The following is a 27,051-nucleotide window of genomic DNA, read 5'->3' as shown; positions in this document are numbered from 1 at the left end:
CTAGAGCAACACAAGAGAGAGTTCCAGAATGAACTTCCGGAGGAATTCCAGAAGAATATGCAGGGATTCCTGAAGGAACTTCTGAAGATATCCCGAAAAGAATCTCTAGAGGATTCCTGAAGGAAGTTCCTTAAGAAATTCCGGAAGCAGTTTTTGATAGAATCTCGGAAGAATCTTTCGGAGGTATCTCAAAAAGAGTTCCTGAAATAATCCTGAAAGTGCGTCCTAGAATGGCACTCTGAAGCCATTCCAGAAAGAACTTCTGGAGGAATCCAGGAAAAGTTCTCCGGAGGAATTTCGGAAGGAGTTCCCAGAAGAATGCCGGAAGGAGTTTGTAAAGGAATCCAGAAAGTAGTTCTTGAAGAAATCTCGAAAGAGATTTTTGAAGGAATCCAGGAAGATGTTCCCTGAAGAATTCTCACAGGAATCCGTATTTCTTGAAGGAATTCCAATAGTTTTTCCTGAAAAAATCATGGAAGAATTTCTTAAAGGAATACCGGAAGAAGATATTGGAAAAATTCCTGGAAAGGTTTCTTGGATGAATCTGAGAAAAAAATCTTGAAAAAGTCTCAGAAGTAACTCCTGAAGAAATCTCGCATAGATATCCTGGAAGCTTACTGGTAAAATACCGAATGCAATCCGAATGAAAGAATTTTAGAAGGAGTTCCTGAAAGAATCCCGGATTCCAGAAGAAATCCTCAAAAGTAACTATGGCAGATATCCGTAAAAGCCACCTGGAGAAATCTTAGAAGGAAATTCTGGAGGAATCCCAAAAGGAATTCCTTGAGCAATTCTAGATGCAGATATTGGCACAGCTGAGTTGTCAGCAAACTTTGTTCTGCAAGCAATGCAAGCTATGATTTATATTTTTTTTCATCTTTATTAACGTGTTTTTTTAACAGATGTTAGTTCAACACGGGTCATTTCTAATATGATTTCTAATTAACTCAACGAACATATGTACCAATAGATAAATGCGGATGTCTGGACTTCAGTGCTGTCCAAGATCGAGAGTATCAATACGGCAACCTCGGATTTTATTACACTCATTGCCGGATTTACAAATGTGGGGGCCCGGGGCCAAGCTGTTGTGGGGGCCCTCTATTTAGAGGATATTTTTTTTTCATTGTAGAAAAATTCAGAAAATATGAAAAATTCTTCCAAAACTTAGGGTTGTTATTGAAAAAATCAGGTCGATACAAATGTTTATTTCACTTTTTGTCCCACCACTGTTTGGCTTGTTGAGGGGAGAGGGGGGGGGGGGGGGTAAAAATAATAAATTTAATTTGAACAATATTTAAAACTCATCGGATTTGTTAAAGAATTTTTTCAGGATTCAATATTTTGATAAATATTTTTCTAATTGCCCTCGAAAAATGTAATATGCTGCCAAAAATTGTCGAAGGAGGGGGGACAAAATGTCAAAATGAAATTTGTATCCGCCTTAATCTAGCTTAACAAGCGTAACTAGAAAAAAGGCATCCACTTAAGCATAACAGAGATCCAAATATGAAAATCTAGTCTGAAGACGATTGTAAAAGAAATTTTATCAAGTAAATAACGCTTTATCCGAGAGTGTTCATAGTATTAGATTCCATTGATCAAGTCGAAATTCATGAGAAAGTCCTTTAAGAAATTTAAAAAATAGATTTTATTGGAGACATTTTTGATACATTTCAGATAAAATTTATAGCGCTATCTTTGGGGCCGTTATTGCAAAACCTCCAAAGAGAATTTCTTGCGGAATCATTGCTGACCAATTATAAGTTTTCTGTTTTGGAACTTAAGCATAATTATTCCTAACGCGACTTCGAGAGGAGTTTCTGGTGAACGCGCAGAATAATTGTTAAGAACTCCTTTTGAAATTTAAGAGACAAAAAATCCATAGTGGTATTTTAGCGAAAATTCTACTAAAAGCTGCTGAAGAAATTTCATCGGAAACCCATAATGAGTTCCTGATGGAATGTGTGTTTTACTTTGAATAGAATAATAAGTGAAATTTCATAATAATCTTTGGCGGTCGAAGTTTTAGCCAATTCAAACCAAAATTGTTTGGAAAACTTTTAGCATTTCAGGATATTCCAATAATATCTCCACAAATATTTACTGCAATTTTCATCAGGAACCTATGGATTTGTTAAGAGTTCGCCTTAAATTACACATTCTAACCAGGAAGAAAAATTTGTCATGGATTTAATCATATTGAACGAAATTGGATCAGATCTCCTAAATTCTTGCTTGTTCCTACAAAGAAATATTTCAACAATTCTGGGGTTCGATTTGAATAATTTATAAGTTTGATAAGCGAAATCTCTACAATTCTAAAAACCTTTTTTTATTCTGATTGAAACACTTGTAAATCTTCAAAGAACTATGTAGGAAATTTTTAAAAATTACATCAATTATTTTCGACAGAAATAAGCACGAATTTTCAGCAGAAACTTTTCGACTCTCTATTCCATAGCGTTTAAGATTTCATCCAGAATTCAGGTGAAGATTTTCTCATGTATTTTCGTTAATATAACTTGTGCAATTCACAAGAGCGATCATTTTAAACCTTAAAAATCTTAACAACTTTCTGGAAAAGTTTGAAATTTTATTAAAAGGCAGATATCTGCTTCTTTCTAATTGAGGGGCCCGGAATCAAAGGGGTGTAGTGACCATTTTATCGATTTTGAGCTGAGCATATCATAAAATTTTTCAGATTTCAAGCTTTCAGGAACTTTTTTAAGATTGTTTATACGATGATTGGAAATATTACAAAAAATAATTCAAGATGCTTCTAGCACTACTTTTTTTCGGTTCCCATTTGAAGTTACATTTTGTGGGGGCCCCTGAAATGTGGGGGCCCCTGAAATGTGGGGGCCCGGGGCCATGGCCCCCCTGGCCCCCCCTTAAATCCGGCCCTGCCAATACCTCATAAACCTAAAGAAGGTTACTGACTGATCCACTACAGTCGAATTCAGTGGATACACCGTCAGAATCACGGCCATAGTGTAGCTTGTTAGCTCAGCGGACATCCGTTTGATTTACCAGGAAGTCTTCAAGCAAATGGGTTGTTTGGTCAGAAATCAACCATCACCTAAAGTTGTGAACGCTTCCGGCAACGATATGGGTTCCATTTTGGAGTTGTCACGCTCAATCACATTGAATGACGTATCAAAGCAAGGAAGGTGTTCCGTGTTCCAGAAAGATGGTTTGGGGCAGAATGAATTGAACTTATCAGCATTGAGATGTAGGTACCTTTCTACGTATTATTTTTATTGAGAATGTATTACAAAAGGTCGAAAAGACAGAAGCTCGAAAGACAAATCGTTGAAAGCACAAAAAGGTCGTATTATAATTGGGTGGGCCAAAAGGTCCACAACTCGTTTACAAAGACTGAATTTCTCAAGGGTAAATAATTTTCGACCTTTTGTCCTTTCGACCTTTTGTATTTAGACCTCGAAATAGAACATCAACAAGGACCCCAAGCTTGCTGAAACTTCGTAAATCAGCGGCAACTGTGGCAACAACAAAACCCGTAAAGCTGAAAGTATCGAGGTCTACTCTAGCTCTGCATTTGTGGGTGACATGAAGGTCACACTAGACGTGATCGATTATGACAAGCTGTCATACTTGTCTCACAGGTAGCCAAGGTATCCGCCAGGGGAGGATACACCAGGCGGCGCTCGCAAGGCCAGGAGGTTCTAAACCCCGAAAGTGAAGGGTAAACATGCCAGTACGTCATCAGTGTGTCTGAAAAGGTCGATTTGTTCCGAGTTAAAGGGAGCACAAGGTTGCCACCTTTCGTAGATTCTCAGCCACCACATGTTAGGGCGGGTCAGGAGAAGGACGCCTCATGAACCTTAGTGGTTGGGCAGGAAAATAAGAGGAGCTACGAGAAGGATCAGGAAGCTAGAGATTCTGAACCAAGTAGGGCAAGTTCCAAGCACGAAAAGGCAATCACCCTCGTCATCAAGATGGACAAGCCAAGTACTCAGATATTGTGAAGGTGATGAGGAGCTTGGTGCCGACGTACGCAATATTCAACGTAACCGCTGACTACAAGTGTCTGGCGGAAGAGGTTCTTGGTGAGGGTGTCGAGGTGAGCAGCTGAGCTGAAGCGGCTCTAGAGGTAAAAACAACTGGACGGATCACGAACGCGGAAGAGCTTGTAACGGCACTGTCGAAACAGTGAGCGGTGCAGGTGACCACCGCAGCCGTTCGGCTACGGAAAGGCCCGGCAGGCAGGGACACAGATGGTGGCCAACGCTTGCTTCAGGTGTCTTGAACCAGAACCCAAGCCGTGTGACTGTACAGGCCATAACATAAGGAAGCTGTGTAAGCAATGTGGAGTTGAAGGCCATAAGACGCAAGGCTGGACAAATCCTCACATGTTCTGGGAAAACCACAAACAGCTAACACCAGGAGGGAGACCCAAGGTGCCTGGCCTTCAAAAGAGCCACAGCTGACAAGTAACAAGGCACAGCCGTTCAACTTTGGTATATGACCTCTGCGACGACTTCAACATGACTATTTTGAACATCGGAGCTCAATATCGCTGGAGTGCACATGCATGCTTACCCAGGATCCCCGTGGTAGTGATCACCGTCCGATCGTTAATGGTTCACATCAACCTCCATCTATCGACATTTCCTACGACCTCACGAAGAGTACACCGGTGTACTGATGGACTCGAGTTGTTGCGAACCTGCGCTTCGCTAATCTACGGGCTAGACGACGGATGCAGTGAACACGTATTGATGAGGAGCGGGATGAACAACGGGTGACGTTCGCAGCTGCCAAAGTTATGCTTAAAATCGAAACAAGAGCAAGCAAAAAGGCTTGATATGAGAGTTTCTATCAGAATGTCAATACGAACCCATGGAGTGATGCCTACAGGGTCGTGAATGGTTATGAAACCGGGTGTAAACGCTTCTACTGAGAGGTCTTCAGCGATGCTGGAGAGGATCTTTGAGGGACTCTGCCATAGGACCGTTGGAGATTGAAATTAGCGATGAGGGGAGGGCCACCGATAAGGAACTTGCAAAAGGTTTCAAAATCCTTTAGCGTAAGTAAGACCCAGGTCCGGACGGGGTTCCAGGACTTTCAGATCAGTTATGTATAAATGTCTGGACGAGAGAGTCTTCCTAGAGGTTTGGAAGCGTCCTGCTTAGAGAACAAAAAGAGGTTGAACGCCAACGAGACGTGGTGTGTATCAGCAGAGACCACAGAGAAGCTGCATGATTACATGAACCAATGTTTATGGTTTTCAATTATCAAACCGATATCAACAGGAATTTGAGAACATAAATGGTTGGTCGGTTTGAAATTAGACAGGGCATCACAGTAGGAGTAGCGGTTCATGGCTTCCCCCAGCAAAGGAATATTTAAAGGTAGTCGATATTAATGTGACCGCAAGGCTAAGGCTAAAGCGAGTAACCGCCCAAGATGGAGATCTTCCATTTTGGCCATGTGCGCTCCTGGATGCTCAAAGTTCAAGAGCAAGTAAGTGAGTGTAGAAAAATTATGTCATGTGTTGCTTGTGAAGTCAATTCTACTCGTCCATTTCTCACAAAGGTTTACTCCAATCAAGATATGCATTATCAACAATAAATCCTAATTGAATAGGCCAGCTAGTTGGCGGGCTGCAGTATCCAACAATTATCTCCTAAGGACAACGGAACTTTCAATGTACTATGCAGTGAGCTGAGCCGTTATACGTGGGTGCCCTATTCATTACACACTGTGACCACTGTGCTCTAATTACCTACACTGTAGCGTCACACTACACAAACACTCCCCATTCGCACTTTTCAAGCGTTGTTATTTACCGACCGTGACCCCTCTCGCGACTCCAATCAGCTGCCGGAATCAATCACTAGCAGCAGTTTGAGAAATGAGTCGCACTGTTTATAGTTGTGTGTGTGACTTAAGGGAACAGCTGCTATGTCCTCCGTTATGTTACAATTTATGAATAGCAACAGTTTGAAGTGTTGCGATCAACGGTCAGTAATGGCTTTATAAATAAGCTCTATCGAGGTGACAAGTTCAGGACATAACTAAGCGTACGTTTGATATCGGCGTAGTAACGCGTCGACGCAGATGACGACGCCATTAACATAGGCCGTACAATTGAGTGTGGGTGGACTTTGTATGACTTAACTGACCGCATTGACCCCTTACTGGGCGCCACACTTTCCCGATGAAACATAAGACGGCTTCACAATACAACCGGGGGTGTGTTTACTGTTTAATAATATTTAAAAGTCCTCTATTTTTAGTTCGCCAGAAATTTTCGCTTCATCCATCTCCCGAGATGTCACATCCAACCAACAGCAGCGGTAGCATTTTGAACACTCGAAGGGGATTATCTTCATCCCGATGCTAATTGAACGATGCATTCTCATTTCGTCGATGTGATGTGTTAAGATAAGCACTAATGGATCAACGTCACAAGCAATTCAAATGTGCGAATTTCCTGCTACGAAGTGGTTCTGTGCAGTGGTGATCATCTTTGCTGAAAATCCGTAATTACAGAAAAACTATCCTCCGCGGCGCCGTCCGAATTCGCTACGCGTTTCAAAAAGGAAATTCCAACCACAGGAAGCGAAAAACACTGCGCCAAGTTCACTGCCACTGCCAACGAACGATCTGCGCGGTTTTTCAAGAGCAGACGATTTTCCTACCCCGCGAAAGTCAAAGTCAAACTGAACATAATCTCTGGCGAGAAGACGGATTTTCAGCTGACGACAACCCACCCCGTCGCTACCCCGGAAAAATACGAATCCACCCAACCCGGGTTCCCAATAACCACCCCTTATCCAAACTGGCAAGCCAGCAGCAGCCGGCCAACCGATCTAAGCGGTTGGCGCTGCTGACCATTCACGATTTGCTCTCACGGTTCGTGACAATGGCTGCTGAAAGGAGCGAGTGTGCGGTTGTATAGGGGAGAGTAGTTTGTAATGGGATGGTAGTTCAAAACATAGCTCATGAACGTGAAACACTAGTTAAAATTTAAAATCGACTTCACTATTACTTCATTTTTGCTTATTCTCGGACAGATAGACCTATTTCATCTGTGACCTACAGTGTAAAACCAAAATTGAAACAAAATGATTTTTACGTTAACTAACTGACTAATCGCAAAATTCAGTGTGAAAGTAAGCAGAAAAGTAAAGTGTTTTCGAGACAAAATTTTCTCTGAAAGATCTCTTTTAAATGCAACAGGAACCAAGGACTTGGAATCGATCCCGAAAGAAATCTTGAAAGGACCCTCTGAATCCTATGTTCAGGTGTTGCAGAAATGCCGCGAATACAACGTGCCCGCACATCACTTGTTCAAGGATTTTAAATCGGCTTATGTACAATAGATCGAGACCAGCTATGGCAGAGTATGCACGTATACGGATTTCCGGATATACTGATTCGATTGATCAAAGACGATGGATCGAGTGATGTGCGTAGTTTTAGCATCAGGGGCACTCTCGAGTCTCTTCGAATCTCGCCGAGGATTACGGCAAGGTGATGGACTTTTCATTCTTGCTGTTCAACATTGCTTACTGGTGACCGCTAACAGCGACAGCAGCAGACACATTCAGAGACGCATTGTGGCAGGAAATCGAGCATACTTCGGTCTCTGCAGAACTGTACGATCGAACAAAGTTCGCCGTCAGACGAAGTTGACTATCTATAATATGCTGGTTAGACCAGTAGTCCTCTATGGGCACGAAGCATGGACCCTACGTGCAGAGGACCAACGCGCCCTTGGAATTTCCAAACGAAAGGTGTTGCGTATCATCTACGGCGGAGTGTAGATTGAAGATGGTACTTGCAGAAGGCGAATGAACCACGAGCTGCATAGCTGCTGAAAGCACCAACCATCGCCACACCGAGAAAATCGGGAGACTACAGTAGGCCGGTCAAGTCATCAGGATGTCGGATAGTAATTCGATTTAAAAGGTTATCGAGAGCCATCCGACTGGTACAAGAAGACGAGGTGCGTAGCGAGCTAGGTTGGTCGATTTGCGGACCCTTCGCAGAATGTGGAACTGGATACGCACGGCTATGGACCGAGTAGATTGAAGACGACTCCTACGTAAAGCAGAGGATACTCATTACTCAGGCCTTAGTCTGACCGGTAAAATAAGTATGAATATGAAATTCTTAGAAGTACTTTCCGAAGGGCCACGTTAGGAGTTCGTCGTATAGACAAAGAATTTAGTCTAAGTTATGCCAATGATCTTGAAAGTAGCTCTGGAGGTCTTCAAATCATGACCGGAACCTGTACGAGATCCTGATTATTTGAATTAAATTTTGAGGTGCTTACATATGCCCAGAGTTGTATCCATACTAACAAATCATATAAGACAAATACCGCCCTAGTAGTACAAAACCCAGAGTTCAGCAAGATTTTTCTATGACCTGGTGATAATGTTGGCATGAATTGCCTGTAGAAATACCCATTCCAGCAAACTTGTATCAATCTTCTACGCTCAATCCCATTACTGACCACTATCCCCCACAATTCACACGGATGCTCTGAGAAAATCGACAATTATCACGCGCATGGGTAAAGAAAAATTAGCAAATTGGTTTTCCGCCACTGACCGGGTGAACAGAACTCAGTTACCTGATGTAGGTATTGGTTTGCTGACGTCGGTCAGTGAAAGACCGGTCCACACGGTTAGGGAGAAAGAGAGAGAGAAAGATCAAGCTTAGCTACGTCAAGCACGGAAGACGGTTGCTCTCAGTAGTCTAGTGTCTACTAACTTGATACATTCACAACCAACTGCGAGTAAGATGGCTTTGTTTACGGTAGATGTTGACCATTTAGCAGATATACATGCAAAATATAGGTATACCTACTTGGACAGCAGATGAGCATCAGTTGTTTTATAGAAAACTGCGCAAGCGTCAACCCATTGCGATCCAACTTTGGCTGAATTTTGATCTGATATGAGAATTCATCGATTGACGATCATGCAACCTTAATACTCTAATTAATGAATTAATTACATATTGATAATGAACTTTTTATAGGCAATCGTCCTCTAGCTTATGACAATACAGAGAAATTCGAACGTCAATTAGATGTTTCTGATAACATCAGCGTACTGGAGTAAAACGAGAAGTTTTCTAATTTTGATTTGATACATAAAATTCTTCGAATGATAAAACCTTCCCTGTGCCTATCCATTTGCAACTCATGCACAAAAAAGGCCACAATGTATTGTAGCTAGGAAACTTGCACGAGTGAGTTCAGTATACATATATGACTAAATGCATCAGTTCATCTACAATGTTCTTAAAATAAATATCGCACATTCTTTCATAATTTCGAGCAGCGTGTGATAAATGTGCGCGTGAGAAAGCAGAATGAATTCTTCGGCAGATCGACTCGTCATTTTAAAAGTTTTGTCTCCTTATTTTCAGAACTAACAATGGTTCAATCCGGAGACGGCGGGTTCGATTCCCGTTCCGGTCGGGAAAATTTTCTCGACTTTCTGGGCATAGTGTATCATTGTACTTGCCTCACAATATACAAATTCATGCAATGGAAGGCAAAGAAAGCCCTTCAATTAAAAACTGTGGAAGTGCTCTAAGAACACTAAGTTGAAGAGAGGCAGGCCAAGCCCCAGTGGGGACGTGGCTCTAGAAAAAAAAAATAATCCACCTAGCGGTGATGGCAACGCATCATCGTCTTGGTCACCATCTTGTACATTCTGGTTGCTATTTTTTGGGCTCTGAAAATCCTCAAAATATGAAATAAACCCATATTCAATGATTTATTTGCCATAAACTTCATTGAATAGCCACCATCTTCAAATTTTGGGACACCATCTTGTATTTTAGATCGCCATCTTGGATATTCTGATCGCCATTTTTGAACTCCGGACATCTTCATACCATTTATATACCCATATTGAATGTTTTGGAACCTAAAACTCCATTAAACAACCGCCACCTCGAATTTGCTGCCACCATCTTGGATTTTAGACCGCCATTTTGGATATTCCGGTCACCATGTTTGGACTCCGGATAACTTCCCTATACCAAGTAAGTATACCCATTTGAGTGGGTCAACGTTGTATGGAGAAGCTTCAAATTTTACGGCATCAACCCGGACCAAAGTTTTTTTTAATCTGTATTGGCGTCCAAAATAACTGTGCAAAATTTGGGAGCGATTGGTTGCGTCCCCGTATTCCGCATTGCGATTGAAATTTGTATGGAATTTAGTATGGGAAAACGTGATTTTTTTGTATTTTTCTCCTAAATCGATTTTTTTTGTCTAAAACGATTTAACTAATGACGTTAAAGTATAGCCTAGGATATGCCGAAAAACTTTGCCGAAGACCGCAAAATGATCCGACGCTTGTGAAAATAGTTGTTCACTTGGTAACTTAGGCCGAAAATTGAGATTTTATTATTGATGTTATTTCTTCACATGTTAAATGGTAAGCACCACTGAGCAATCTGTACGTTATATCTTTTTTCACAAGTGTTGGATTACTTTGCGATCTTCGGTAAAGTTTTTCGGCATATTCTAGGCTATACTTCATTAACTTAGGAGAAAATGTAAAAAATCACGTTTTGCAATACTAAATTCCATACAAATTTCAATCGCAATGCGGAATACGGGGACGCAACCAATCGCTCCCAAATTTTTCACAGTTGTTTTGGACGCCAATACAGATTAAAAAAGCTTTGGTCCGGGTTGATGCGGTAAAATTTTAAGCTTCTTCATACGACGTTGACCCACTCAAATGGGTATACTTACTTGGTATAGGGAAGTTATCCGGAGTCCAAACATGGTGGCCGGAATATCCAAAATGGTGGTCTAAAATCCAAGATGGTGGCAGCAAATTCCAGGAGGCGGTTGTTTAATGGAGTTTTAGGTTCCAAAACATTCAATATGGGTATATAAATGGTATGGAGATGTCCGGAGTTCAAAAATGGCGAACAGAATATCCAAGATGGCGATCTAAAATACAAGATGGTGTCTCAAAATTTGAAGATGGTGGCTATTCAATGAAGTTTATGGCAAATAAATCATTGAATATGGGTTTGTTTCATATAGGGAGGATTTCCAGAGCCCAAAAAATAGCAACCAGAATGTACAAGATGGTAACCAAGACGATGATGCGTTGCCATCACCACTAGGTGGATTTTTTTTTTCTAGAGCCATTCTTCTTCTTTATGTACAGTGGTAGGTATTTTTTTTCTATTTTTTTCGCAACTGTAATATTTTAATGTTCTTTTTTGATTTTTGTAGGTAATTTGTATTAGTCAATGGGATGAAACAATATATTATTTATTTTATGGCCTTTAAATACTTCCATAACAAAAACTATCAAATTTCGAATAATATCCAACACAATCATTTTGTATGGTGACCTGCAATATATACTTGTAAATCATGAATTTGATCGTTTTCTGAAGTGTTGCCATATAAATTTTACATGCATCTCATATAGATAATTTATAATATTGAAAATGTTTCCAAATTGAGATTTGTTGTAGTTTTCGAATTATTCGAAAGTATTCAGATTTCTAGCATGAACTATTTGTTTCATAATTTAAACATTCGTTTCAAATAAACCATGTTAAAAATGAACGTGAATCAAATCTAAGACTAATTCATAATATATTTCTTCAGATTGAATGAAATAAGCCAATGTTTTGACCATGTCATGCATTTTTGTATAAACATCTTTAAAATAAACTTCAGAGGCATTAGGATTTTTTTTATATATATTTTTTTTTATCTGTGTTAACGAGATTTTTAGCCCTAGGCTAGTTCATCTCGGGACCCATGCTTTACTTCCCTTCCGAAGGAAGAACTCACATTTTGCGAGTTTGTCGGGAGTGGGATTCGATCCCAGTCCTCGGCGTGATAGTCAAGTGTTCTAACCATCGCACCAGGTCCGCTCCACAGGCATTAGGATACGTCTTTACTACTACACAGAATTATTTATTTTGGCTTTTATCAATTCCATTTTGATGTTTAACCAACCGAAAACCTATGTACAGTGGTTTTTCGATTTTGTCACGGTTCTATTTAATCACGCTCCATTATATCACACTCGATTTTAGCACGCTATTTTTTTTCGATTATTTCACGCTATGATAATCGATACAAATATCGCCCAGCACATATTCCAAACTATGTAGGATACATGAATCGTCATGAGCAAGCTATTTTGCACATTAGTATACGATTATGGTGCCATTGCACAATGGTCCGAGGACCAACATTAAGTGGAAAAAATTAATAACTCAAAAACCATCCAAGATAGAGTCTTCATGTCTTCTAGACATTTGCTCGTGAGTCCAAGCCGCGTTATATGCATAAGTGTCCTAAACGCCAAATCTTAAAATACTTCATATTTCAGCACCTAACTTTTTTATTTCAAAAGATATTGAAATAAAATGTTCTGCAAAGTTGAAGAAGGTAAAAACCCCGACAACTTTCTCGAAGAGCAGTTTTTTCTATCTCTTCAATCTGAGGAGATATAACTTATTGAAAAAATAAAAAGTCCGAAATCGGTTTTTTTGTCATATGTCAAAAACTATCATTTTTTCAAGCCTACTATGTTCAGAGCAATTGTACATATTGCCAAAATACACATTTCGTCAGAGGATATCAAAGCTGTACGATGTTTCTATCAAAAGATATAAGTATTTTTGTACTTTTTTAAGCCAATTTTTCAAGCGTAACATTTGAAAAAGGCGCAAGTGAATCTTTAATTTTCTCCCACCACCAGATCTAGTATGACAAAAACTGCATTTTAACAAATTTTGGAGAGGGTGTTTTTTTGTTTTGCGTTTTAAATGTGATTTGACTATGACCGTATTTTAGGCATCAAATTCACGAAAAATGACATCCATAATGTCCGAGTTCAACATCTACTCGTGTTTCAAGATCACTTATCTTAAACATTCGAGTAGCGATGAACCCAATGTTGTCTTTTTTGTTTTGTTTTGTTCCTTTGTGTAAGTGAGCAAAAATATAAAACAAATTCCCTATAGTTTTTCGATTTCTTAATTCATCAGATATATGCATCTGGTGATCGTATGCAAATTTTAAATTGAATTGTGGACCGTCCAGTTTTATATGTTTGACATATATTATGAAAGGCCTTTGATCCTAGGATAGGATGCGACACGTAGTCAGTCAATTTGAGACCAATTTGCTGTCAAACGGAGACCAGTCGCTGATTGGTCGAAATTGATATCCGTTTGCTGCGATCATATCGCTTTGTTGTTGGCTTGGCCGTGTTGCTAGTTTGTAGGTTTAGCATTTGATACAAATATTTAAAATCATTGTATTTTTTTATTCAAGCTTTATCGCCTCAAATATGTCAGCATTCAAAAGCAAATCAACCTAATGTGACTCCCATGGCTTGACACCGGTTAAAACCATTGCAATGTTAAAATGCAGTTTTTGTCATACTAGATCCGGTGGTGGGAGAAAATTAAAGATTCACTTGCGCCTTTTTCAAATGTTACGCTAGAAAAATTGGCTTAAAAAAGTACAAAAATACTTATATCTTTTGATAGAAACATCGTACAGCTTTGATGTCTTCTGACGAAATGTGTATTTTGGCAATATGTACAATTGCTCTGAACATAATAGGCTTGAAAAAATGATAGTTTTTGACATATGACAAAAAACCGATTTCAGACTTTTTATTTCTTCAATAAGTTATATCTCCTCAGATTGAAGAGATAGAAAAAACTGCTCTTCGAGAAAGTTGTCGGGGTTTTTACCTTCTTCAACTTTGCAGAACATTTTATTTCGATATCTTTTGAAATAAAAAAGTTAGGTGCTGAAATATGAAGTATTTGAAGATTTGGCGTTTAGGACACTTTTGCATATAACGCGGCTTGGACTCACGAGCAAGTGTCTAGAAGACATGAAGACTCTATCTTGGATGGTTTTTGAGTTATTAATTTTTTCCACTTAATGTTGGTCCTCGGACCATTGTGCATTGTTGACAGACCGGACACAGGATTCGATTATCTACACACTAAGATTCAGATGTTCCAGCTCAGTAATTTTTTCACTGAGTTCAGTATTTTTTCCATCTTTTTACTGAGTTTTCAACAGCAGATTTATTTCGGTACACTCGGTAATCGTATTTACCATTCACCAGTAATGATATTTACCGTGCTTCAGTAACTTTTGACAGTTTGTGAGCTGAGCTCGGTAACTCGTTTACAGAATATCCGCAAAATAAATAACCGAGCGTACCGAGTTAAATCTGCTGTTGAGAACTCAGTAAAAAGATGGGGAAAATGCCGAGCTGATCTTAGTGTGTAGAGTTACATTCCCATGCTTTGCTCTGCATCGAGTACGGTCTGTATGCGTCAATTCCACGCGTTACATTTTCCATCAGGGGTCTCCAGTTAGCCTTTGTGAATAAGATTTTCGATCGCCAATTCAGAGACGGCGGGTTCGATTCCCATTCCGGTCGGGAACTTTTGTAGACTTTCCTATGCATAGTGTATAATTGTACTTGCCCCACAATATACAAATTCATACAATGGCAGGCAAAGAAAGCCCTTCAATTAATAACTGTGGTAGTACTCAAAGAACACTAAGCTGAAGAGAGGCAGCCCTAGTTCCATTGGGAACGTAGAGTCACAAAGAAGAAGTAGGAGAAAAAGGCGGTTAGCGTTAGAAACTTACTTTGATTTTATTATTTTTTGTATTTTAATTATTATTAACGAGCTTAACAATACGGGGCTCGTTCATGTCAGGACCTACGGTTTCACTTCACTTCCGAAGGAATAACTAACATTTTGTAAATTTATCGGATTCTTAAAGTTGATATGCTGTTCAATTAATGCCAATCAACATATCGAACGATCAAAAATAAAAGACAGAACCTTTAAACTTCGAGACAATTGTACAACCACGCATAACGCGACAGCATCGCAAAAATGCCAAATTTTGATTTTTCAACCAGAAATTCCCAACCTTCTGGATACACTTTTGAAAATGTAAAGTACTCGACGATAAATTTAAGCAATTATCTTTATTTTTTGTGTAAAGATTGAAAATCGACAACCTATGGAAGCATGAAGATCAAAAACTATGGTGTAGAAGTGCAAATAATACCTCCATAATTTGATTTTATTTTCAGGGACATTAAAATATTATTACATACAAGAATATTAGACTTCCATTACCGGGTTTGATATTTTGTGCGTTTTTTGTTTGATTTTTTTTGTGCAAGTGTATTTTGATTAATAAACGCCTTCGGAAAAAGATGTTTCAATTATATCACGCTCCAATATATCACGCGAATTTTTTTTTCATTCGTGATATAATCGAAAAAGTACTGTACTTTATTTTCTCACGACATTTTATGCAATAATTTCCAACAATAATTCTGTGTCATATTTTAAAAACAACTAGGGGGATTAGGGGCATAATGGACACCCGGGGCGAAATGGACACCCCTCTTTTTGCCGAAACCGTTGACTTTTATGTAAAACTTTCAATGCATAAGTGTAAAGGAACAAGCCATTGTTCTATATTTCAAAAGTACCATTTATATTCCTTCAAAATAACCAAAATATCATTGAAATAGAAGTATGTTTTTCATATGGTGGATTTCTTATAATTTCGAAGCAGCAGCAAATAAGGTATTACGAGTGATTGAGTGTGCCGACCACAAAAACAAGTGAATTGTTAGCTTATCTACATGTATACGTAGATTTAGCAATGGATGAAGTATTATATTTTTGATCAGAACTTACTGAAAATAGCAATTCAAATGTTGTAGTCTATTCGGGGCGAAATGAACACTGGCAATTATGAATGGATGTACGCGCGTTGCATACTGTTAGGCGTTTTAGAGAGTTTAAAAAAAATCAATCCGATTAGTTTAGCCTAAAATTTATTTAATTAACTTTAAAGTTATGTAAACTCGTCTAAGATGGAGTATTATATGTGTGGTATTGATCTCCGTAGGCAAATTACTTAACTGGTCGATATTCTCAAAGATACAGCATAAAATATGCAGGGGTGTCCATTATGCCCCGATGGGTGTCCATTTCGCCCCGTACCTTTCCTGCCAGCCCCAAAAAACACACGGTTTTCAATTCATTATTTCTTCACAATAATGACATTCTACCAGGTGTAAATGATAGAAATACGTAGAAAACAAGTTAAAGTTGTAAGCCAACTGATAATATGTTAAGTTTTTGTCTGTTATGCAGGCCTAACATACTCATTTGCTTAGGGTGTCCATTATGCCCCTAATCCCCCTAATCTTGCTTACATTAGAGTGTTTACAAAAAGAATTTTGCTTAAATAAATTAATTTATCATCATTTCTCCATATCGAGACAAATTTTCGTAATATTTCTTTGAATTCCACAAATAAATAAACTTTTATGGTCAATTATCTTGCTAACACATCATAAACCAAATGCCTTGGGGTATATCCTCGAAATACACTCACGAAATTACAAAAAAATCTAATGAAAACCAATTTTTCATTCACCACGAATGAAACGATTGTCTTGGCAAAAAAATACATTTTAAGGGTTTTCACCCTCGTTTTTGTTTCAGTGCATATGTAAGTGTGATGTATCACTTTTTCATGAAACAGTACTAGATATGCTATTACTGCCATAAAAAAGTTTTATCATAAAATGTTTTGTATGAGTTTCCTGACACTTTTTTGAAAATTTTTGGGCCACGGCTAAACGAACGTCTATCACTGTATTTCTGTGAGAATTCCTCAAGAAATGCAGCGTTCTTTCAGGGATTCAGGTATCAGGAATTCCTCCTTTTCTAGGCAGTATTCCTATAAACCTACTTGATGTTATTATTGTTTTAATCGCCGCGATTTGATGTGCTTGTAGTTCATCGATTGGTTTTCGGCGAGAAATAATTAAAAACTTATTTGCCAGACTGTCCGGACGTTTCGGTCGATTTTACTGGCCTTCGACCATCTTCTGCGGACTAATCTTCCAGCCGTCTCTTCACTATCAGACGGCCGTCTGATAGTGAAGAGACGGCTGGAAGATTAGTTCGCAGAAGATGGTCGAAGGCCAGTAAAATCGACCGAAACGTCCGGACAGTCTGGCAAATAAGTTTTTAATTATTTCTCGCCGAAAACCAATCGATGAACTACAAGCACATATAAACCTACTTGTAATTATTTCAGGGGTTCCTCAGGGACATTTTTCCGGGATTTTGGATTTTGCTTCTAGAAATTCCTTCAATGGTTGCTCTAGAGATTTCTTTAAAAATTCCTCTGGGAATTATTCCATGGACTTCATTGGAAATTGTTCCAAAGATTTTACCTAAGAATTCCTCCAGTGAGTTTACCTGGAAGTTCATCAAGGAATTCTAGCTAGAATTCCACAGGAAATTTTTATAGCGATCCCTCTGACAATTCCACCAGGGCTTCAATAAAAAAAATCTCTAGAAAATTGTTTGGAAATTCCACTAGATATCACCAAATACCCCTGGAAATTTTATTCAGTGATTTGCTTGAGAACTTCTTGAAAAATTGTTTGGCAAGTAACTCCAGGGTTCCTCTGAGAATTTCATCACTTATCCGATAATCTCTGGTTATTTCTCCGGGGAGTTCTTCAAGACCTTTCTCTGGGTATTCCCCTTGTGATTCCTCCAAGGATGCTCCTAAAAATTTATGAAGGGATTCTTCTGAAAATTCCTCTAGATTTCCATGAGGAGAATCCAGATATTCCTCTAGGAACTCCCCCAGGGAATCCTTTGAGAATTTCACCAGATTTTTTTTCTGAAATTTTACAGCAAATTTCTCCAAGGATTGCAATGAAAAATTTTCTAGGGATTCCTCTAGTAATTACTCCAGGATTTTTTTGGGAGTTGAATAAAAATTACTTTGGGAACTCCTCAAAGGATTCCACTGGGATATTTTTTGAGAATTCCTCCTACGTTGAATTCTTTCAGGGATTAAAAAGTGATCCTTTGAGAAATTCCTCCGAAAATTGCCTTTCTCAAACTGGATCGCGACGCACCAGCCCCATAAGAATTATATGCATTGGTAAAAAAGTTTGAGAAAGGCTGGGATTCCTCTGGAAATTTTCCAAAGTTTCTTCCTGAAAAATTTCCTTCTCATAACCTACTAATTCCTCCAGAGCTTCCTTTGGGAATTTCTTCCGTGTTTCCTCCTGCGATTTTTCTTGTGGTGATTTTTCTCGGAATTCTCGGATTCATCTGAGAATTTCTCTGATAGTTCATCTGGATGTTTCATCGGCGATTCTACTAGAAATTTCTCCGCAGATTACTCTGGGAATTATAACAGGCCTTCTTCCAATGATTTATATGGAAATTACCCTTGGGAATTTGCCCAGTGATCCTTCAAAAATTCTTCGAAAGATACTTCAAAGAATGTCTCAAGCAGCTCCTCCAGGGATTTCTCAGAGAAATTCTTTGAAGATTGCTCCCAGAGTTCCACTGGTGGTGTAGCACTGACATTGATTTGTTTTCAAAATGTTCGAATAAAAACATTGGCTCAAGTCCAAATTATGAATATCGGCATTTCAAATGAATAATGATTGCATTGACAGCATCCTCATCAGCGCAAACATTTGCCTAGAACTGTTCACACACACGAACCTTTTTGGAAACTCTTTTCAACCCGTTTTTCGTTTCGGTAAATTTAATGACATATATCAAAAACGTCTCAAGCAACCACTTACCTAAATCGGATAAGCTAACTTTTTCCAGGAAGGGATCGGCCACTGGGAGCTGAAATAGAAAAAAAGAGCAAAAAAAAACGGTTCTTCTATTAATAATAACGACGACTGGGATGATGTGAGAGAAACTTTGGACAGGTATTTTGGAGAATGGTATCTTTCGGGACAGGGGAGTTATGGGAACAAGATGAACTATCATGGTGATGAATTGAAGAAATGTAAAATTTAAATTACATTATTATTGACCGGACTGCTGGACTGTCGGAACAGGCTCTTTCGTAGCGAGTGGCTAAATCGAGCATACCAACTGGGTGACCTTCCGGGATGGTAGTAGTTCGATCCGGCAGCGGTGGAACAAGGAAGAGAGGACGACAGCGCACTGGGCGATGCCGGGCTGCTGATGGATCGAGCAGATTTGTACTGCTCTCGAGCGGTGTTGGCACTGCCGTGCGGATGTAGCACGAAACTGTTGCGATTCGAACTGAGGTAGACTTGAGCAGCGTGAACCTGTTGCTGCAGCAGGCTGGGATTCGGTGCGGAACCGGTCGAGTAGCGATGATTTTTCGGCTGAGGTTCCTTGGGCGATGGGGTGTTGGGGATGGGTTGCGTGACCACTTTACGATTGTTTCGGATTGTGATGGGGCTAGTCCTGCGTGGGACTCGAATCTCCGGAGTGGTGGCATGTCCACCGGCATACCCATTTCCGTTGACTTGCGTGGATGCAACTACGACTGAGCTGTTGACGGATTTGGAGTGGAACAGCGGAGGAACCACTTTGGGTCTGGATATCGACACGCTCGCGGCCGGTGGCGACGTATCGAAGAGCGAAAATCGTCGGAACATAATCTTCGCCAAATAAACTCACACGTGTAGAGGCACTTCACATTACACACCGAACGTTCACATGGTACTACTACGTATGCTAACGTGTTGATTTTATCACTTTCAGGTTGTTGTTCATTCGATCCTGTGTGTCACAAAAACAAAAATATCAAACATCTCCGTCGGGGGCAAAAATCAAATTATTCTCAGACACTTCTTCGTCGGAAACGAAACTACCATCACGTATGGCCTGTAGGGTACGCTGCTTGCTGTGCTTCACCGAGTTGTTTGCCAATTTTTTCTGCTCTCATGTTAGTCCCGCGGTCACCACACCGTGGGGCTATGGCTGTATGAAATTCTTGGATGGATGCGAGACGGCGAGCCGGGTTCCAAAAGTGTTCATTTTCATCCGTCTTTTTATTACTGCGCGAGTGGTATACCTATTTATTTACTTCGGTAAATGTTTGTTTACAGAATTAGAGTACAGCGTCGAAAGGGAAACGTAAAATGGGCGAATCTGTATGTATATTAATGTGCATACAGATAGCCACTAGTAGCAGCGGCAACGAAGCCGGGAATTTGATCACCGGCAGTTGTGTGGAGCAACGAAAAGAAGAACGGAAAATCTGGTTTTGAGACATGCTAAAAGCTCACAGCGCGATCGGGAAGTTTGTGGAATGATAGGAAACATTGTGGCGTGTCGGATGATATATACATAATGCAAAATAAATCGCTTTAGAAATGCCGTGCTAGAAATCGCACGGAACTAATTGAAATCAAATATAAGGTGGGAGGTGTGTAGAATCTCAGAAAAAAAAACTATCTGAACTATCTGAATTATGTAGAAAATTTGTCCAAGCATTTCTCCCGTAGTACTGCCTGAAATTTTCCTTCAGACACTCTTGCAGGGATTACTCCAGAATGTTTTCTGGTATTCCTGCAAAACTTTTTCAGATACTTCTACAGAAACTACTCTATGGGGAATTTTTCAAATAGTTTTTCCAAGAGTTACTGCGTAGACTATTCTAGGAATTTATCTAGGGGTATTCTTCTGAGAAATGTTTTACGAATTCCTGCTGAGATTCTTCCAGAAATTTTACTGGGAATCCCTCCAGACATTTCTGAGCAATACTTCAAAATAAATCTATAGATACTGGAAAAAAATTAGAAGGCACGAAAATGTTGCTAATTGACAAATTGAGAGACGAAATTCGTGAAAAAAAAATCGCGTGCTAGTGGGATTCGATCCCACGTCTCCGTATTCGCTAGACCGGCGTTTTAACCAACTAAGTCAACGTGCCGACTTCTCGACGCCTTCTAAACTAGACATCAGCAAACAAACTGCTGGGTGGCTAGGTATGCGGAGTGCGAGAGTAAGTTTCGGCTTCATAAAACAATTCGCACTCACTTGTAGTTAGTGCGCACAAACGCGAGTGTGTTGTGAATTGGCATCTAAGCCGATAGGGAAATGGGGTTGTGAAAAAGGAGTGTGCACGGTGTGGCTTCGGAGTCATTTTGGCTTTCTATTCCGCATAATTGTTACTTGTTTTGTGGCTTAGTTGGTTAAAGTGACGGTCAAGCGAATACGGAGTCGTGGGTCTGAGTCCCATCCGAACGCGATTTTTCTTCACAAATTTCATCTCTCAATTTGTCAGTTATCAACATTTTTAATAACAAGTTTTTCCAGTATGTTTGAGATGTACCAGCAAGTCTGCTAAATGGCAATAAAGGGCAATATACATCATTGAAATCTATGTCTTCAGTTATTTTTCTAGAAATTGATCAAACTATTTCTTCTATGGATTTCTCTGGAATTCATTTGAGGATTCCTTCAGGATTTCCCCCTGTGGTATTCATAAGCGAATATTGCTTAAAGAATTTCTTTTGTGATTGCTTTTGGAATTCTTCCAGAATTTCTAGCTTGATTTTTTAGAGACATTCTCCTAAAATTCACGCTAGAATATCTGAAGCCGTTTCTGCTTGGACTCCTCCAGGAATTGCTCTAGAGCCTAAATATTTCTCCAGAAATCTTTTCAGAAATTTCTACTTAAAGTTGAGTAGGAATTTCACCTGGAACCCTAACAGGGATTTCTTCAGAGATGTTAATAGGAATACATTCAAGGAGTTAGTCCAAGATTTTTTTCGAGAAGTTCATCTACCGATTTTTTCAAAGATTGCAATAGAAAATCAAAACTTTTTCATGCATTCATTTCTAAATGGCAGAGCTGCATAGTTTTTTGTACTTTTGGAACAATCTATACAGTGGACTGCGGCTTATTTTTTCAAAAGTTGATGAAAATTTAAGTTCGTGTGCAGTGCATTTTAAGGTTCAAATCACATAAAAAGAGAAACCTCCGAGTTTGAGCGAGAGACGAACTAACCAAGGGCTAAAAGTGTTTACAATAAAGCTAAATCAATCAATCAAGTTTGAGCATAAAATATAAAAAATAGAGGTGGTACAAGCGCCTTAATGGAACATCTTTCCAGTTTTTCTATCCAAAATCACATTATATCATGATCATGAGTTTGTGACAAAAAACATATTATTTTCTTCTTTTTACTCAAAGTTATAACTTCAGAGCAGTATGGCTTTTTAACTGCGTGACCTGATTTCTGCAATCAATTACCTTAGCAGTATTTCCTTGAAGTTATATTTTTTTGCAGGAATTTGATATGAAAGCATGTGTTATGAAATTTGGAACTTTTCAGAGTTTAAAAACCCCTAATCGTTTTGTACAACAATTCATGTAACAAATTGTTCAGTCAACAAAGAAGAATGTGTAATTTTAGAGTTTCGGAATATTTTTTTATATTTTGAAATACCTAATCAACAACCTAACATTTAGTTAGATTTATTTTTAACAATTTAACAGAATATTCCCCAGGAATTTTGCCCAAAATATCACCTGAAATCAAAAAAGAGTCTTCAATTAAAGTTCCACCAGACATTTCTTTTGAGCTTCTTCCAAAAATCTCCCAATGGATCAGATATAAAACAGGTCAACAGTTACTCTAAGCAGAATTCCTTTGGTAACTGCTACGAAACTCTATTGACCCACACGAAATTGTTTAGGAGTATTGCCTACTCTACTAGTCTTAAAGTTTGATTGGAAGTTTTATTCACCCGACGTTTCGACACGGGGATAGTGTCTTGCCCCTGAGGAAGACACTATCCCCGTGTCGAAACGTCGGGTGAATAAAACAGCCCGTTTTTTAAATCCCAAGACTGCGTAGCCGTTGTTTTGATCTTGTAAGACCGAGCTATTATTGACTTATACTAGACTTTGATATTTTTGATGTTTTGTCTCGTATATCAATCTTAGGTACACCGGGCAATTTGAAACGGGTGGGCCAGCGGGTAATATGATCTTTGCTAATGATAATAAACAATTTGATTGCCATAACGCCATAGTCTTTATTTCAAACAATCTTTTAGCGAAAGATAAATCTCCAAATTGTATTGAAATCTATTTCAAAACTTCGCGTTTCATCTTGCCCCACCCGTTTCATCTTGTCCCGGTGTACCTTAATCAATATCACCCTAATAAAAAAAAAAACATGATACAACGTGCTTAACCGCCTTTTCGAGCTATCATCTTGATCATACACGGAATGATACAATCATTCTACCCTATCGGCAGTGTATCAGCATTTTTATTATGACAGTTTTTGCTCTTCAGTAATTCAATTAGCAATAACTGAACATGTTTTTCGTTAGATTTTTTACCTACTCAGGAATAGTTGCATTCTGACTACAATTAGAAATCCAATTGTTTTTTTCTGGAATTTTTTCAGCTCTTCCAGGTAACACATTTATGAAATTTTGCTAGGAATTCAGTCACAATTCCTCTTACAAATTTCGAAAAAAAAACAGAAAAACAGATGATTCTTCTAAGAATCTGTGAAGTCTGCATAAAAATAATCCAAATTAATGCGGAAATTCCTTAAATTATCCAAAACATTCTAACATGCGTTCAAATCAACGAGAAATCAACGAGAACTAAAACCTCTTTTTATGAAGGTTATTTTTGTGCAATGTTAATTTATGCATCATTTTTTGTCCTGCATATATAGAGCTATTGAGAATCAAAATTGTACATAAGAAAATAAAATCTAATAGTGATGGTAAAGGGTGATACGGTCAAAATTTGGTCACACAATTTTTTTCATAACTTTAGACTGCGTACACCAAAACAGCTGATTTTTGTACCAGTAATGCTACATTATATGTAGCTTATACCATAAAATTTTCATCAAAATCGATTGAGTATTGGTTTATATATAGATAAAACCATCGACCTACCTTTTTAAAATTTTGTACAAAGGCGCTCCATAGTAAATTTTCGGAAATTTAAGGTCAGTAAAGCACAATTTTGATTATAGAACTACCAATACTGCTCCGATTTTTATCAAAATTTTACAGTATAGTACTTTTATGAGAATATGTTCTTAGTAAAATTTTGAGCCATTTTGTATGAATACTTTCAAAGTTGTAGCAGTTTGAATATGAAAAAAACTGATCGGGTGCCACTTAAGCAAACATAACTTTGTAACGGCTGGATCAAATTGAATGAAATTTTTACATAAGATTTTGATATGCATACTTCACATACAGAAAAATTTTCATTGAAATCGGTTAAGTATCTCTGGCTCTATAAATAAAACAGTAAAAATGTGTGAATACTTTTTGCACTCAATTTTAAAATTGCAGATCTCAGGGTTCAAAAGTATCTCCGCAAATACTAGACCGATTTTGATGAAAATTTTATGGTACAAGCTATATATAATGTACCATTACTGATCCAAAAATCAGCTGTTTTGGTGTACGAAATCTGAAGTAATGAAAAAAATTGTGTGACCAAATTTTTAATTGACTTGAAAAAAATTGGCAAAGTTTGACCATCTAAACAAATATAACTTTGTAACGGCTGGATCAAATTGAATGAAATTTTTACACAACATTTTGATATGTATACTTTACACACAGAAAAATTTTCATTGAAATTGGTTCAGTATTTCTGGCTCTATAAATAAAAGAGTAAAAATGTGTTCTTAGTTTTTAATCCTCTATGTACAAAATTTTCAAATTGCAGTTTTCAGGATTCACAATATCTCCGCAAATACTGAACCGATTTTGATGAAAATTTTATGGTATAAGCTACATATAATGTACCATTACTGGTCCAAAAATCAGCTGTTTTGGTGCACGCAGTCTCAAGTTATGAAACAAATTGTGTGACCAAATTTTGACCGTATCACCCTTTAATCATGACATGACAATCGCGGCCAGGGTGAGTTTGAAGGGGAGAGCAAAAGGAGATTGAAGGGGCGCTTTAGGGTGCCCGAAGGGGTTTCAGCAGAGTATGAGAAGATTGAAGGAGCCTTTCAAGAAAGTCCCAGGGGGTATGAGGAGGCTTCAGGGGCGTTTAAAGGGTCCTCTCAGGGAGATTCAGGGTGTTCCAGGGAGTCTCAGGGACGCTTCAGGGTGTATCAGGGGTTTTTTAGGTGGTGCAGGTGGTTCCAAGGGACATCAGGGGCGCTTCAACAGACGCTGGGGAAGTTTAAGCAAGCCTTACAGGGTTTCAGATGCATTTCAGAGGATACCAAGGGTAAAAGGCTAGGTCTGGAGGGCACCAGGGGGTCTCATGGGTGCTTCAGGGGGTCCTGGGGTTTTGAAGAGAGTTTCAGATTATTTTAGACGGATTTTAAAAGTGTAACAGGATCGTTTTCGGTGGTTCCCAGCCCAAGAAACATTTTTGCTATACAAGAGTGGAACAAACTACTCTTAACCTTTTGGAGCCGGAGGGGTCATATGTGACCCCAACATAGAAACGGCTGTATATACACTAAGGTCTTTTTTTACACGGGGGATACGTCCCGTGTAAAAAAAAACCCGTGTAAAAAAACCGTGTTAATTCGCGAAACCGTGTAAAAACCGTGTTAATTTGCGAAATCGTGTAAAAAAATACCATGCTAATTCGGGAATCCGTGTAAAGAAAAATTGAGGGAAATCTGTATTTGAAATGTCCTTACCTTCAGATATTCGAGGTTTGTTTTAGAGAGTTAATAAGAAAGGGGGGGGGGGGGTTGAATTTAGGGGGGAAGTGGGGAAGGGGACAAGGGATGGGTTATGGGGAGCAGAGTGTATACTGTTTCAAAGGAAGATCGCAAAGGATATTTTGGGGTGTTAAGGGGTGTTAAGTTATGTAGACGGACAAAATGAAGAATCAAGGAGACTGTCAACACCCTACAGGTCCACGAAGCATGGTGGTGTAGAGAAAGATGTTCCAGGACACCCAGGAACTTTCGCGAGTAAAGGCTTTAATATCTACGAGCGTCAATCGATTGATTGATTGTTGTTACATCACTGATACTGTTCAACATCCTACAGGTCTACGGAGAATTGTTCTGTAAATAAATAATATTCAAACTTGACCTCCAATTTTGATCTCCAAGAACTTCCGCGAGTAAAGGCCACAAGAACTACAAACATAGCCAACGGTTTCTTGCTACATAACCGATACATTGTAACATCACAGAGGTCCATTGAGCATTGTACTGAAGAGTATTCATTTCTTAAGATATGCTAGGTCTTCCATGAACTTCCGCGAGTTAAGGTCTTAAGATCTACAAGCGTAATCAATGGATTGTTATTACATTTCTAATATGTTGTAACATCCCGACTAGAAAATTCTAACAAAAACATAACATAATTATAACAAACCATGATATTTATAACTCATTGTGATATAATCATGTTCAACATCCTTGGTGATTTTCAAATACTATAACTCAATTATAACACATTATGTTATAAATGTTGTTTGACAACTCATTGTAATATAATTTAGTTTTGATTTTTCGACATTTGGACAATAACGTTACAAAATTGTATCACATTTTGATAGAAACTTGAAATCCTGTAGCTAATATTCATATCACATTCTGTTATAATTTTGATCTGATTGTAACAAAATAGGTTATTATCTTGATAAGACCAGTGTGGTTTTAGTTACAATTTTAGTTATTTTAACATCATCCTGCATCTAGTTTATAACACAATAAGTTATTGAAAAATATTATAACATCATAACACAATATGATATAATCTTGATATAATTTTCTAGTCGGGATGCTACAGGTTCATGAACAATTTTTCTGTAAGAAACTAATTTCCACAGATGTTCTAGGTCCTCCAAGAACTTCCATGAGTAAAGATCTGAAGATCTACGAGCGTTATCAATGGTTTGTTGTCACATTACTGATACAGTGTAGCGTCCTACAGGTCCAGGGAGCATAGTTCTGTAGAGAAATAATTTCCAAAGATGATCTAGGACCTCCAAGAGCTTCCGCGAGTAAGGACCTGAATATCAACAAGCGTCATCAATGGTTTGTTATCACATTACTAATACAGTGTAGCGCCCTACAGGTCCAGGGAGCATAGGTCTTTAGAGAAATAATTTCCAAAAATGATCTAGGACCTCCAAAAACTTCCGCGAGTAAAGGCCTTAAGATCTACAAACGTTATCAATGGTACTGG

General features: G+C 38.6%; 1 protein-coding gene across 7 annotated transcripts in view; it reads right to left on the bottom strand.

Moving 5' to 3' along the window:
- LOC109398792 (uncharacterized) overlaps window positions 1-27,051 on the bottom strand; it is a 330,728-nt gene that overhangs the window by 24,240 nt on the left and 279,437 nt on the right. For all 7 annotated transcript variants that reach the window (XM_062856511.1, XM_062856512.1, XM_062856513.1 and 4 more), the window contains one exon: window positions 18,693-18,741. In XM_062856511.1, the coding sequence (XP_062712495.1) occupies window positions 18,693-18,741 (49 nt within the window). The remainder of the gene's footprint in view (window positions 1-18,692; window positions 18,742-27,051) is intronic.

This window comes from Aedes albopictus, chromosome 3 (assembly GCF_035046485.1).
Source record: "Aedes albopictus strain Foshan chromosome 3, AalbF5, whole genome shotgun sequence".
In the NCBI taxonomy this organism is placed as follows: Eukaryota; Metazoa; Arthropoda; class Insecta; order Diptera; family Culicidae; genus Aedes; species Aedes albopictus.
The sequence above is the reverse complement of the archived record's forward strand: the minus strand, read 5'-3'. Positions and strand labels throughout refer to the sequence as shown.